Raw genomic sequence first — 15,191 nt, 5'->3', positions numbered from 1 at the left:
TTCCAAGCTCTCTTTCTGAAGCAAGGGGACTAGAAGACCCCAAAGGATGGATGTTGGGGAAAAGAGTGAGACTGGTAAAATAAGAGAGGACCTTCAGAGGTGCAAAATGGATCTCGACAGGTCCAGAATATTATTACAATATTATTACAAAGCATTGCAAATGCTGCAGCAAGTGAGATATCTGGTAGTCCTCGACTAATGACCATCCAGTTAGTGACTGAAGTTACAATGGCACTGAAAAAAGTGACTTATGGCCAATTTTCACACTTATGATCTTTGCAGCATTCCCATGATCATGTGATCAAAATTTGGGCGCTTGGCAACTGATATGTATTTATGACAATTGCATCCTCCAACTGTTGCTTTTTGTTTTTTAAACGCCCTGCCAACAAACCATGCACATCTGCACACTTCCTCAGTTTAAAGAAGTATTGTGTATTTAGCTCCATGGTGATGTACATGCACTTTTGACAAAAATGATATAATTTCCTGCCAATAAGTTTCTCCCCTCTAAAGTTCAACTCTTTTCAGAATTAACCCTTTGCTTGCCCTGATTGCAATGGTGAAGGGATATCTTTTGCTTCTTCACTCTGCTTCCTTTTAGCAGTTTTATGCTCCTTCCAGATACATACATGTGTTCGTCCACCCACCCATTCTATTCCAACGAATGTTGTAGCCATACCCGTCAAGTAAGAGTTATAGCTCATAAAGCTAAAATATATTTGCATTTTTGTGGAAGTGCGCAGCAGCTATAGTCATCCCAAAGAATCATTATCACAGCTATCGGGGGAAGGGGAGAATACTGAAGGAAAATAGAAAGGCAAATTTGAGAGTACGTCATGTGCCTCACCAACTAAATGTGACAGGATTTTAATAATTCTTATGCAAATTGGACTACCAGATCTTGGCTGCAAAACCGCAAAATACCACTAGGGGGCAGTATTGATAGGTCTCTTTGCTGCCATCAGAAGGTCATCCAGAATTTTGCAGCTCAGATCTGCTAGTCCTAATTTTTTAAAAGTGGGAGGGGGCAGCAGGGGAAGTCTCAAAAATGGCAGAGCGCCAGCACCAGATTTATAATGTGCTTATTAGTGTAGATAAACATGAATCCAGAAGATGATTTGAACCTCTGATGGTGAAGGAAATGCTGTTTCATTAAGCCACATTTAGAAAATCCATGCCCATAAAAATACCCTCTTCCACATACGGGACTTTCTGGTCCTTCAAAAGTTTGTCCTCTTCAAATTTGCCAACCTGGAAACAAGAAGCAAACATTGCTATTCCACCAGGAACTGATCTGTTATCAAAATTTCCCCATACTGCAGAGAATGAAAATTGTTTGCATATACTGTACTCCAGTGGTGGGATTCAAATATGTGTGAACAACCAGTTCTCTGTGTGGGTGCCGCTTCCAGAAGTCCATTCTGGGCCTGGGCAACAGAAAATTAGCTATGGGTTCTACCGAAGTGGTGCGAACTGGCTGAATCCCACCACCGCTGTACTCCCATGTATAGTCTTACTTCCTATACAAAAAATCTATACAAAATATCCCCATGGTCCTTATGAAAAAGAGCTGCAAAGCTGGCCAGCTACCTTTCTTTTTCCAAGATCTGGAACTGGGAAAAATGGGACAGGCAGGAATTTCTCCAAATTGTTGGCAGTCCCATCGATGGCAAGAACAGAGGGCCAAAACTCGGAGATGTTTTTCTATTGTGGCTCCTTCTGTTGTGACTGTATACCATAGATTTGTTTAACAAATGGCTGTAGACCACTGTTTTTCATTTTGGCAACTTTGAGAGCACTTCAATTCCCAGAATTCTCCAGCCGGCCTGGCTGAGTAATTTTGGGAGCAGATGCCCATTCATTTAAAACTGTTTGAAAAACACTGCTAGAGTGAAGAAGACATCAAATGGAAAGAGGCTTATCATTATCCAAGATAAGAGTCTTCCAAGCAGCTTTTTCTGTAATGCCTTGGGAACTATAACAGAATAAGAGTTGAAAGGGACCTTGGAGGTCTTCTAGTTCAACTTTCTGCTCAAGCAGGAAACCCTACATCATTTCAGACAAACAGTGTCCAATGTCTTCTTCAAAACCTCCAGTATTGGAGCACCCACAACATCTGGAGGCAAGTCGTTCTATTGATTGTTCTCTTAGGAAATTATTCTTTAGTTCTAGGTTGCTTCTCTCTTTGGTTAGTTTCCATCCCTTGCTTCTTGTCCTGCCTTCAGGTGCTTTGGAGAATAGCTTGACTCCCTCTTCTTTGTGGCAGCCCCTGAGATATTGGAATACCGCTATCATGACACCCCTAGTCCCTTCGTTAAAGTAGACGTATCCAATTCCTGCAACCATTAGCCTACAGTCCCATTTATGTGCTCCTGTTTTAGGATGATCATGAATATTTTTATTATATTATTATTGAGGTTTTATTTTTGGTAAATCATCTAGCTGCATAGTGGTCTACGTATCTAGCGCAGACATGTCAAACACAAGGCCCAGGGGCCGGATCCGGCCCACGAAGTGGTTTCATGTGGCCCGCAAAGCCATCCTGGAAACAGTGAGGAAATGGACCCCACTGCCTTGGCCCTGGCCCAGAGACCCTCCTTCTGCCAGAGACCCTCAGATCTCTCCCACTCCTGCCCAGGCCCCCATAGGCACCCTTGATGCGAACGATGTAGAGCTAGCCACGCCCACCCAGTAGGCCACACACACTCTAGCCACGCCCACCCAGTAGGCCACGCCCACCCTGGCCATACCCACCCAGCCCCCTGAGGGCAACCGCAATGCTGATGTGGCCCTCAATGAAATTGAGTTTGACACCCCTGATCTAGCCAATAAATATACAAATTGGCTGTCTATAAGTTCTGTAAGCTCGGTATTTCAAAAATAAACCGAAAAGTTAGAGAAAGAGATGAAAAGACTACTTTTATTGAAGTTTTAAACAGTTAAGCCAAAAATAAATCAGCTCAATATTGGAGGATCATAGAAGTCTGCAGCTGCTATCAAAATGGTGTAAAAAATCCATTTGTTGAAGTGCCCTTAAGTAAAAAAAAAAAGCCTATTATTCCTGTAGCTATTCAGCCTCTTGGTGTCCAAAATACCATTTTTACTTCAGAAATGATAGAAATAGGATCACCACACTCCATTGTAACATTGCTTCTTTATTTTGTACACATAGATTCATTTGCATATTTCAAAAATACTCAATAAAAACATTGTAGATGAAGTTGCATGTAACAGACAAGGAAGCTTACATTTCTGCCTATACTGCATGACATTACAAGTATTTTTATTTTAAAAAGCCAAAATAGAATGGTAAATAAAGTAGAAATACATACAAATAACTTCTATTGCTGACCTAATGGGAAAGGACTGATGTGTTTTGAAATACAAAATTGGAAAGCAATATTATCTAATACCAAGTGCTTGGAATATTTAAAAAAAATATTGGATTAGTAACCATAAAGAAGCCAAAAGTTATGTATTTAATACTTTGCAAAGCTTGTATTTTTCTACTATGTTCTTTTCATTTGAAAAACAGAGGACATCTTACAGACACTTAAAAAACATCAAAATATAAAGAAAAACATTTATACTATTTTTTTTTGTAAAACAATCTATTAATTTAAGAAACTTACAGGCAAACATTTTTAACTCTTACTTAAAACACTGCTCCACTGCCGTTGTTATCTGTCAGCCTGGTGTAATCACAAATAAGTGGCTTTCCATTTCCCCAAATCAACGAGTGTTCCTTATAACCTCAACTTTTTGTTGACTTTTGAAAGCAAAACAAACAAACCCCTGCCTTTTTTAGAGTGAAGTTACTGCAAGCCTCAACAGCTCCTGCATAAATCGTTTTGTAGGACATAGGTGGATTTCTATTACAGATTTACAGGCAGACATGAACATATTACAATTAATTCCCCCCCCCAAGCAACCATGGAGAATAAACCCTCCATAGTGGTGCAAAGCTAGCCACCCCTCCAGCACTGCTTCTGTACAGTCCCCATTCATCCCAATGGAAAATGCAAGCAGCCAATGGCTCTACTGTAAACATCTATCTTTTCCCCACAAAATTATATATTCATAATGGAAAACAGCAAGTATATTTGGTAAAAGCAAAGAGTTCCGTCATCTTTGCAAGATGACAGAAAGAGGAACCCAATATTTTTAAGGCACTAAAATGGAGGAATGTATTTTTTTTTTAAGGCCAAATTAAAATATCTATGTGAAGAATGCTGTGAATTCTTCTTTTCTGCTAGCAAAGTTCCTATTTTTGCTGCATACCTTTCCTCTGAATCTGACTGATGGTGGCTGTTGGCATGAGTTCCTGAAGTTAGTAGTCTGGATACGGTGTGTAGCTAAGGTGGCCAAGACAGAGAATGGGGAGCCTAACTGCAAGCTAAGCAATTTAAGGAAAATGCTAGGAAGTGGATTCTTGCAAGTATCCAGGTAGTCTTCGATTTACGACCACGAGCCCAAAATTTCTGTGCCTAAATGAGACATTTGTTAAGTGAGTTTTGCCCCATTTTACGACTTTTCTTGCCACAGTTGTTAAGTGTCATGGTTGTTAAGTGAATCTGGCTTCCCCATTGACTATGCTTGTCAGAAAGTCTCAGAAGGAGATCACATGAGGCCAGAACACTGCAACCATCATACATCTGAGTCAGTTGCCGAGCATCTGAATTTTGATCAGGGGATCATGGGGATGCTACAGTGGTTGTGAAGTGTGAAATATGGTCATAAGTCACTTTTTCCAGGGCCGTTGTAACTTTGAATGGTCACTAAATGAATTGTTGTAAGTTGAGAACTACCTGTATCCTGGAGTGTGATAAATAAGCGTCACTGCATTCTCCCCAGCAAGGACAGTGCAGCCCCCCCCACCTCTCTCTCTGCTATTTTTTTTCCTTGACTGGCACCTACAATTCCAACCACCACCACCATTAATAGCCCTGAAGCTCCTGACAATCTATACTGGTGAAGATACACGCATGGGAATAGTCAAAGATGATTAGGCAGAAGTATTTGTGAGCCACCCCAAGCTCTGCATACAACAAACGAACATTTGGCTATTATCTGCAATAGACTTGGGATGGAGAGAGGCAAAGAATTGCTGTGTGGCAAGCACAGAGCATCAGAACAAGGTAACTGAGAAGGCTGGAGAGAAAGAGTGTAGGAGAAAAAGAGAGAATGAATTAGATCAGGATTGCAGGCAGAGGCGAGAGACAGAAGACAGGAACAAATAAAAGCAAGAGAGAAAAGCATGACCCCCTTCTTCTCTTTCCACTTTCTCCTTCCCTTCTTTTGGGCACTGCTGCCTTGATTTGCCTTACCGCCAGCCACTGACTACCCCTGGATGAAGATCAGCCGTGCAGAATATACCAGGTCAGCAAGGTAGGTCAGCAGATTGACAGCGGTTAGGACGGCTACAGTAAGATTCTTGTCCCATTCACAGATACTGTGACCTCCACAGTATCGGGGTCGAGATGGGTCTCCCCCATGTTTTTTGTCAAACTTGTAGATGGGCCAAATAATTGTGGCGGTGGCATACATGAGCACAGCCAATAAAGTGTAGCCGCTGAGGAATTTGTTGAATGGACATGGCAACCAGCCAGTGCATTCGCCAATGCAGAGGATAATCACCACAAGGGATAGGATGAAACAGATGCAATAGACAGCCATGCACCACTTAAGAGCTTCTTGGCGATCATAAAGAGGTGGATCACTTATGAAGACAAAAATGATGCAGGCAGTGAAAGTCTCCACCACCTTCAGCAATCCCGGGACTGTCGCCATGTAGCCGGTCACTTCTCCTGGCTTAGCTTTGGTTATGCTGACCTCGATTAAGTAAGCTAGACAGGCTAGGCAAGAAAACACAGTGGCAGCAATGCGGTATCCCCGTTCTTCTTGAGAAAAATTGTAACCCCGAATGAAGACTGTTGGGTAGATGACGGAAGCAGAGAGACACATCAGGGTAGCGTACATGGCGAAAGTGATGGGGAAGTTCTTCCAAGAGACCGGCATGCGATGCTGAAGGCCAGCAAACTCGACCACCAAGATGACAATGGTGATGGCAAAGCAGAAGCACCAGGAGAACATGCACCAGTCCCCATTGCGGCCAAACCAGGCGCCCCGGTTAGCCACTAAGCTGAAGGTCACACAGGTAAAAAGGGCTTCCAGGAGGCGAACAATGCCCAGTGTAGAGGTCAGGGCGCTGGTGTTGCCCACCGATTTTGAGCGGGTTACTGGCATTGTGCAAAGACCTAAGGAAGAGAAGAAAGACACATAATGCAAAACTTGCATCACATGAAAATATACAATTTAGAATACATTTCCTAAATTTAGGGCTGAGGGATATAGGAACAGTAGGCAGATGTAGGAGATAACCAGACTTAGCCTGAGAGAGGGGGTCAAACGCATCATCAGTCATGAGTCCCCACGTGCCCACAAGAGATCTAAGTCCAGCCTATCTTGAATGCCTCTCTTATCACCTGCTCATTTCCCTTAACCGCCAGTTGGCCAGATTATTGCAGAGCGCTTAGGCTTGTAATAAATCTTTATACTCATTTGAACTGCCTGAATCACCTGATTTCCCCGGTGTTTTGACAGCAGCCTTTTCCAACCTTGCAGCTTCTAAATAGGTTGGATTCCCCATCTTACCATTCCCAACTAGAATTCCATTCTTATCTTCCCTAGTAATAATCCAAAATAGCTACAGGACTTACAAATTGAGGAAGACTAATTTAAGTGCCATTGTCTCCTGAATACAGCAGAAGTGAGAGCAGGGACGGGAGAAATGTATCGCTCCAGCTTTCGTTGGAGATGATCTGACGGCCGTCCCAGTCAGGATGGATTACAGACAGTCCTCGACTTACAACCATAACCGAGCCCAGAATTACGGTCATAAATTGTGCTGGTTGTTAAGTGGATCAGCATGTGACCATGCCCAATTTTACAAACCTGTTTTGCAGTGGCCGTTAAGGGAATGCCGTTGTTGTTAGGCAAATCCACTGTCCACAATGGGTGGGGTTTTTGTTTGTTTGTTTGCTGAAACCGGAAGTAACCACCACTTCCGGTTGGCAAAAAAAAAAACATCTAAATCCTGGTTGCATGACCATGGGATGCTGCAAACACAACCAAAATGCGATCGTGTGATGGGTGGAGACCATCAGAACTTTGAATCTAGGTCATATGTAGCCCTGGGGAGGTACATTGTAACTTTGAATGGTCGCTAAGTGAACAGCCAGAAGCTGAGGCCTATCTACGTATGAATTCTAGTCCAGTGTCTGGAGAATTAAAGAATCACAGGGCTGGAAGGCACCATGGAGCTCTTCTAATCGAACACTCTGCCCACAGCCAACCTTATTGCATCACAGACAAATGGCTGTCCAATTTTTTTCTTGAAGACCTTTAATAATGGACCACCCATAATTCTAGGAAGCAGGCTGTTCTGTTGATTAATTGTTCCCACTGACAGGAAATTTCTCCTTAATTCCAGACTGGATCTCTCTTTAACGAGCTTCCACTCACTGCTTCTTGTCTGGCCCTCAGGTGCTTTGGTGAATAAGTCAACCCCCTCCATCATGGGACTGCTCCTTAAACATCAGAAGATACCTATCATGTTTACCCCCTAAACCAGGGTTAGGCAACCTTGGCTCTTTTATGACTCGTGGACTTCAACTCCCAGAATTCCTGAGCCAGCCATGCTGAGGGGGAGAGGTTTCCAAGCTGAGCCATGCTGGCTCAGGAATTCTGGGAGTTGAAGTCCACGAGTCATAAAAGAGCCAAGGTTGCCTACCCCTGCCCTAGACCTTCTCTTTCTTAGGTTAGTCATACCTACTTCCCTTAACTTTTCCTCAGACAGTTTAGCCTCCTGAGCAGGGTTGGGCAACTCTGACAACTTTAGGACTTGTGGACTTCAACTCCCAGAATTCCTGAGTCAACCACAGGTCATAAAATTCCCATACTAGCCCACCCCTGTTCCAGGGACTCAGAAAGCTCACAAACCAGATGTCTACAGGTAGTTTATCAACATCTGCCTATGGGCAACATGGATGTCCTGTGATAGCAACTGTCAAAATCAAAATCTACAAAGGAAAAAGAGGGTAGTTCAACTAAACATAGACAATTTAATTTTATCAGTCAATTCTGAGGTTTATAATTCATTTATGTTATTATATATGCTATTCCTGGGGGAGGGTTGGATTTATAACTAGAGTTCTTCAGATAATATGTAGTTCTTATCTTGATTTACAATACTTTTTTTCAGATTTGCCAGCTCACTAAATGCAAGTAAAGATTCTCAACAGCAAAATTCTCAACAGGAGATAGAACAAAAATTGTAACTTGTAACTCCTTTGATAAACCTCAGTTAACTTAAACCATTACCCCAGCCTGGCAGATGACCCATGGGCTAAAATTGATTAAGTTCACCTCTCTGGCTCCAGTAGAGAAATGGAATTTCCTTAAGATAAGATAAATCTTTTATGTCAAATGCTCCACCCTTCATGCCAGACAATTGGATGTCATAAAAGTCTGCACTGCACCCAGGAACGGATCTGCACATCTAAGATCACCCACCACAAAGGGATCCTCCCTAGATCTCACATACCCACAGGACAAGGGCATTTTACTTTACATATTTCATAGGCTTCACCTCGTCACTATATGTCCTAATTCTCAGTTTTCCGTGGCCAAGAATGGTCGAATCTTCCTTTTGCTGTCTGGCTCTTGGAAAAAAAACCCTGCCTCTACTTCAAACCATCGTCCTGCATTTTTCACTGGGTAACCCAGCTTGGAATCAGATCAAAAAAAATTCTTCTAGTGGGCTTAAAATAGATACAGACTAGTAACAACGTCCAAAATAAAGTTGTTTCCTTTTGTAAATGGAGATAAATCTTCCCGGCTTACACAGCATATATTATGAGCTGACTATAAATAATGGAAACTGAAGTCAAAAAGATCCAGGGGCTGGAGAAAACAGAGTGGTATATTGCTCACCCAAAGCTGATGTAGCACTTTCCTATTAGGTTTGTGACAAAGTAATTTGCAATGGGAGCATGGAGGAGAAAATCCGGTGATAGGTACTCCAATTTGTCTGTGTCTCACAATTACATTACACGCAATGGGAGTTGCTATTTTTCAAACCAAAATTGGGAAACATTTACTTTCTGCAGAAGTTGAAGGGCAGAGACAGCAACAAGGGCTGAGAAAGGGTGGAGACTTGCACAGGGGAGGGGTAGGAGAAAAACTGTGTTATCCATGTAAGGGCAGGAGAAAATCCCCTTTTGTCCAATGTTGGACATTTGGTGTTAATCAAGCTCTGCTTCTGTGCTGAGGAAGGAGGGGGGGGGAGACGGAGGAATCCCAGGCTTTAAGCCAGCTTCACTGTCTCCTTTCTGAGCCATCTCCCAAAAATGCAGCCCACCCTTCCTTTTTCCCTTCTGCAAATCCTGAAGCAAGGATTTCCTGTCAGAGAGAGAGAGAGAGAGAGAGAGAGAGAGAGAGAGAGAGAGAGAGAGAGAGAGAGAGAGAGAGAGAGAGAGAGAGAGAGAGAGAGAGAGAGAGATGTTTGAAAGTAAAGGTAAGGCTGCTTCAAGAAAAGGAGAGCAGAAAAACCATTTTAAACCATTTTAATTTAAAAATGTGTTTTTAAATTTAAACTGTGTTTTAAATGGCTTTTAATTGCCAGTTAGCACTCACTATATGGAAACTGTGTAACTGCGGAGGATATTTTGCAAGACGCCGGAAGATTGTCCTTTCCCACCCAGGCACACACAACCACGCTGCTTCTCTAAGGCCTACAAGGGTGAAATGGGTGACAGAACAGCGGATTTTGCAAAGCCAGGCTAACCTGCAGTTGCTGTTTTGCACAGTCAACTCAAGAGGAAGAAACTGTTAGACAATGTCATTTTTTTCAGGTGACAGAAAAACAAATTGCCTGAATGGATCCTTCCATCTTTTCCCTATCTTTGCACTGAGAAAAATGAGGGTCTCAGACAGTAGGATTTATCAATGTTCTTCAACAGGCGGTTTCTAATTATACAAAAAGCTTTCTTGATAACTTCAGACTTGTAACCTTTGACCTGCAGCCTGCAATGGAACGGTCTAGATAAATAGACTGTTTTCCATTTGACTCTACTGTGCATTTGAGTGGATTCATAAGCGAAACATTTTTAAACAAGCACACTCTAACAACCAATAAAATTATATACACATCTTTCGCTGCACTCCTCTTGTGTAAGATGCATTTAAATTACTGTTTGTATCCCACCCTTCTTTTGCTGGTGTACGACTGTAATAAAGTTTTGATTTAATGCTGAAGGTAGAAAAAAAACAAAATTCTACATGCAATTTTACCGCATTCGTTCTCTCCCCCTGCAAAGTACATTCAAAGATGTACATACACTTGATGAAGGAACCTGCAAAAGTCAAGTTCATCAGTGGCTTTAAGGCTGTCTCAGAACATCATAACAGGAGCAGAATTTAAAGGAAAATATAGCGGCTATCCGAACAATAATGGATAAACAACTAATCAAGGAACATCTTCATGTAATCTTACAAACAGTCTGGACGAAAGAGAGAAAAAGAGAGACTGAAATTCACATTTACTAGTAGTAATGCTGACAGTTATTGAGAAAATATTCAGCCACCGTGCACTGGTGCAAAAAACCCTTGAGAGAAGAAGACGGGGCAACGCCCAGGGTGTAGGAATATTTCTTACACACTGCAGGATACAATTGAAGCGTTCTTTCAAGTACAGAAAACTCGAGAGGCAGAATCTTAAAGGAGAAGGTTCCTAAACCCACCCCACCCCCAAGAATTGTGCCCACAAAAGCAGAAGAAATGGAAAAGAGTAGAACTCACTGGTGGATAAAATGAAGAGTTGAAAAGTTAACGCTGGGTGATGAGTAGAGGTGATTCAGGGTATAGGTAATTCTCGACTTACAACCATAATTGAGCCCAGAGTTACAGTGGTAATTGTGTCGTTCATTAGTGACCACACCCAATTTTACTATCTTTTTTTTGCATGGTCATGAAGCAGCAGTTATTAAGCAAATGGAACAGCCATCAAACCCATTATACCCAGTGGGTGGGTGGGTGGTTTTTTTCCCTTGGAAACTAGAAATAAATGCTGGTTTCCAGCCAAAAAACAAAACAAAATACCAACAATTGCAGAACGCTGCAAACAGACATGGATGCTACCAAAATGTGATCAATTGATCACAGGGTGGGTAGGGGTGGAAGATTGCTTGGCTTGTAATCTGGGGAGATCTGTCTTAACTTTGAATGGTCGCCAAGTGACCAATCTTAAATCGAGGACTTCCTGTATCTAAAAACTAGGGAAGCCTCTATCCTTGCACCTCTATAGATCAGAGTTTCTCAAAATTATCAACATAAAGATGTGTGGTCTGATGGCTGGGAAATTCGGGGAGTTATGTTCACACATCTTAAAATTCCTAAGGTTGTGATACCAAGGAGCCACTCCTTTCTTTTACGTGAACTGTTGCGTTGTAGGTTAAACTATAGAATATATCCTACAAATTAAACATAATAAATAGATTTCAGTTGCAACAGCCAAGGAATAGCCTGATTATTATTATTTACTGGCAAAGCCCAAGGGATTTCTTATCTATCCTTAAAGGAACATGATTTCTCAGTTTTCCAAGCAAGGCGTTAGATTTTTAAAGGTTATTTTTCTGTACATATGACTGTATGAGGAAAAATAGTGTTTTGGAAAATCTGTTGAAAAATCTATCAGTTTTGCACCATGGAATGGAATGTTGCTGGTGCATGTTTGCGTCCTCAACTTAAAACCACAACTGGGACCCAAAATTTCAACTGCTAGACAAGGCAGAGAATCACACCCGATTTTACTTTTTTTACCCACAATTGTTAAACTAATCACTTTGCATGTCAGAAACCAGCTGGGACAGTCTCAAATGGTGATGACATGACTTTTGAGATGCTGCAATCATTGAAAATACATGCCAGTTGCCAAGCACCCCAATTTTGATCATATGACTTTGGGGATGCTGCAACATTGTATAGCAATGTTGCAAATGCAAGAACTAGTCGTCAGTCTCTTTTTTAATGTTGTGGTAATTTTGAATAGTTGCTAAGCAAATGGTTGTAAGTCAAGGACTACCTGCAGTGGTTAAGGCACCTGGCTAGAAACCAGGAGACTGTGAGTTTTAGTTCCTCCCTTAAGAATGAAAGTTGGCTAGTAGACTTTGAGCCAAACACTCTCTCTCAGCCCAGCCTACCTCAAAAGGTTGTTGTTATGGAGAAAATAGGAAGAGGAAGGAGTATCATGTATATTGACCGTTTTGAGTTATTTATAAAAATAATAAAGCTAGGATTTTTTTTAAAAAATAATCTTTTAAAAAAGCATCACCATGCTCTAGTAGTGCAAGGTTTTTCAAACTGTTTTCTTCCCAACCCAAGATTCCGTGATAACGTGATGGAGCTCCAGAAGAAATTAAGAGGAAAAAAAGTTCACTCACTAAATCACAGTCTATTTTCTGTCACAAAAGCTTTGTCTCTTGATTGAAGGGTTCCAGGAAAAAGAAATCTTAACAAACAGGCTCCACAACCTGGAAATCTTTGAAACGTTCTGCCTTAGTGGACAACAGAAAGGCTACCAAACTGGGCTGCAAAAATCTGAAAGACCAATAGATGGCAGCAAAGAAATCCAGAAAATGTAACTATTGGCTGCCATCTAATGGTTGTTTAGATTTTTACAGCCTAGGTCTAATAGTCGTAGTCCTGTAGTTATGTAGTAATCATATTGCAATACCAACTAGGGAAGCGGTGATGAATTAAAAAAAACAAAACAGTGCATATCAGCCAAAAGTGTTACTATGTTATAAACAACCAACAACAGCATAGAGCAGGGAGGAGAAATCTTTACAGTACAGACTTCTCTTTTCTGGAGTTTTGTCATACTGCTACCAAAAATAGGCTAAGGGTAACTAAGGCAAAAATATGCATTCTGCAAAAATAAGGTCTTTTTTTTTTAAAAAAATACACATAGTGGTTCCTACTATCAAGCATCTTGTGAACTGGGAGCATTCACAATGAAGTACGTGACATAAACTTATGTCAGCCATATCACACATAGACACATCCCCCCCTCTCTTCTTCTGACAGAAAAATGTATTCAGCAATACAGCAAGTCTCTGGGTTGCTGATACAAATACACATTTTGTTATTCCATAGTGTCCCATCTACTGCACAATTATCCTCTGCTCTCATTAAATACTGCCCAGATTGTGCTTTGCATTGTAACATGCATAGCATTCAAGACAGCACTTAGAATGATGAAGCTTCAGTCTTGATGTGGGCCACACCTACCTTACAACATCCTTACCTCACCAGAGAAGCTTTAGGAAATACTGATCTTTTGTCCTGAGAAAATATTGCAGTACGGTATTAATAGAGAGAGAGAGACGCACACTTACCTCCCTTAATTAAAACTTTGGTGACACCAAAAGAGCTGCAGTCTGGGGGGAGGGGGGGGGGAATGGGACCCTTAACTCTGTTCAAAGGCTTTTTTAAGGGCACCCATTATTTTCATCTACTGGCCAACCACAAGGTTGCACATTTCCCCCCCTGTTATTCCTTGACAGTTATTTTCAAGGTATACTGCCTTGAAATCTGAAGGATCTATTTTTTTTTAATCCCATTTATATCCTGCCCTTCTCTGAAGACTCAGGGTGGCTTACAATCTAAGTTAACGCATTGAACCAAAGTTTTCACAGACTTTGTAAACCTGTGGATTATGTAATAAAGCTGTGGGTGGCACCATTTGAGCTAGGTTCATTTCAAAATCTCTTGAGAATTTGCTTCTGGAGAAATCAGGCCTGGGATATTTTGAAAACTTCACTACTTCTCTCTCTCTCTCTCTCTTTCTTTTTTTTTTTTTTAATAAACCAGGGGTGTCCAGCCTTGGCCACTTTCTAGAGTTATGGCTTCAACTCCCAGAATTCCCCTGGGATTAAAGCTGTCAAGGTGGGACACCCCTGCTTATAAACTTTGCTGCTCCATTTGTTCCATTATAAAAACAGCCTGTTTACACACACTTCCCTGCAGCAACACAGGCACGCACCCCCGATCGCCAAAGCCACCCCGGCAACGCAGGCGTCTCCCCATTAAAAACAAACAAAACAACAACAACAACAACACCTCCCTGATTTTGCCTCCTGCTGCAGAATTAAATCAAAGGGGAGGGGGGGGCGGTTGTTTTCTTTCTTTTTGCAAAAAGGGAAAATCCGGAACGGGGGGGGGGAGCACCTTGACACCGCTAAACCTCCACCAAATTCCCTCGGGGGAAAAAAAAAAACAGCTCCGCAAAAAGGTCGGTCGCGCGCGCGCGCGTGTCGCAACTCGACAAACGCACCTCCTTTTCTCCGAAACACTCGGCAATTTATTTTATTTTATTTTATTTTATTTCTCTCCACCCCCGCCACCGCCACCCCATTTCTAGCCTAAATAGTCTCCCCACCCCACCCCACCCCCGGGCCCATTTGGCTCGAATTCTTTAAATTCCGTCGAATTTTCCCTTCAGAAAATGCAGGAAACTCAGGCCACGCCACGCCACGCCGAACGGGTGGCTTTAAACTCTTGCAAGCCCCACAAGTCGCACGCGCTGGGGTGTTTTTCCCCCCTTTTCTTTCTCTCCCCCCCATAACTTTGAAGAGCCCCGCCCCGCGGCTGCCTGAACTCCTTCCCAACTCTCCCCGTAACCCCCCCAGTTCCACCACCCCCCTTTCCAGCCCTGCTGCTCTTCTCCCAGCGCCCTTCTCTTACTTCCCGGGCGGGCGGAGAGTCTGCACCGACGGGAGCCTCCTCGCGGGGCGAGACGAGGTCGAGCTAGCGAAAGATGCTCCTGGTCGGAGCGAGGCGGCGAGAAAAAAAAACGCCCGGGTTGGGTGGGTCGAGGCGGGAGGGCCAAGCTGGGTGTGGCGCTTAAAGCGCCGGAGATGAACGAGGAGGAGGAGGAGGAGGGGAGGATGAAGGGTGGGCCGTGGGCGGACGGAGAGGAGAGCCGAGGGGGGTCGGCGAGGAAGGAGCTGTGTTTGTGGCCGTTGCTGCTGGCGACCGGGAGCAATAAGCCTGACGCCAGCCGACCCACCCGAGAAGCGGCTTGGCTGGAGCCGAGCGGGGCCCACGTGGCTTTTGAAGAAGCTCGG

The 15,191-nt window shown here is 42.8% G+C and overlaps 1 protein-coding gene across 2 annotated transcripts; it reads right to left on the bottom strand.

Annotated features, from left to right (window-relative positions):
• Positions 1-3,142: 3,142 nt before the first annotated feature.
• MYADM (myeloid associated differentiation marker) lies at positions 3,143-14,960 on the bottom strand. Of its 2 annotated transcripts, none has more exons than XM_083377302.1 (2): positions 14,809-14,960; positions 3,143-6,260 (listed from the first exon to the last, which is right to left on the bottom strand). In XM_083377302.1, exon 2 carries the CDS (start codon positions 6,247-6,249, stop codon positions 5,344-5,346), a length of 906 nt encoding a protein of 301 aa, XP_083233428.1. In that variant the 5' UTR covers positions 6,250-6,260; positions 14,809-14,960; the 3' UTR covers positions 3,143-5,343. The 2 variants fall into 2 exon arrangements, with proteins under 2 accessions (XP_083233428.1, XP_083233429.1); XM_083377303.1 differs by lacking the exon at positions 14,809-14,960 and adding an exon at positions 9,700-9,888.
• Positions 14,961-15,191: the final 231 nt, after the last annotated feature.

Source organism: Vipera ursinii, assembly GCF_947247035.1.
Source record: "Vipera ursinii genome assembly, chromosome: Z".
Classification (NCBI taxonomy): domain Eukaryota; kingdom Metazoa; phylum Chordata; class Lepidosauria; order Squamata; family Viperidae; genus Vipera; species Vipera ursinii.
The sequence above is the reverse complement of the archived record's forward strand: the minus strand, read 5'-3'. Positions and strand labels throughout refer to the sequence as shown.

Excerpts from the sequence above, each read along its gene's own strand:
- MYADM (XM_083377302.1), bottom strand. The coding sequence starts at position 6,249 with ATGCCAGTAACCCGCTCAAAATCGGTGGGCAACACCAGCGCCCTGACC.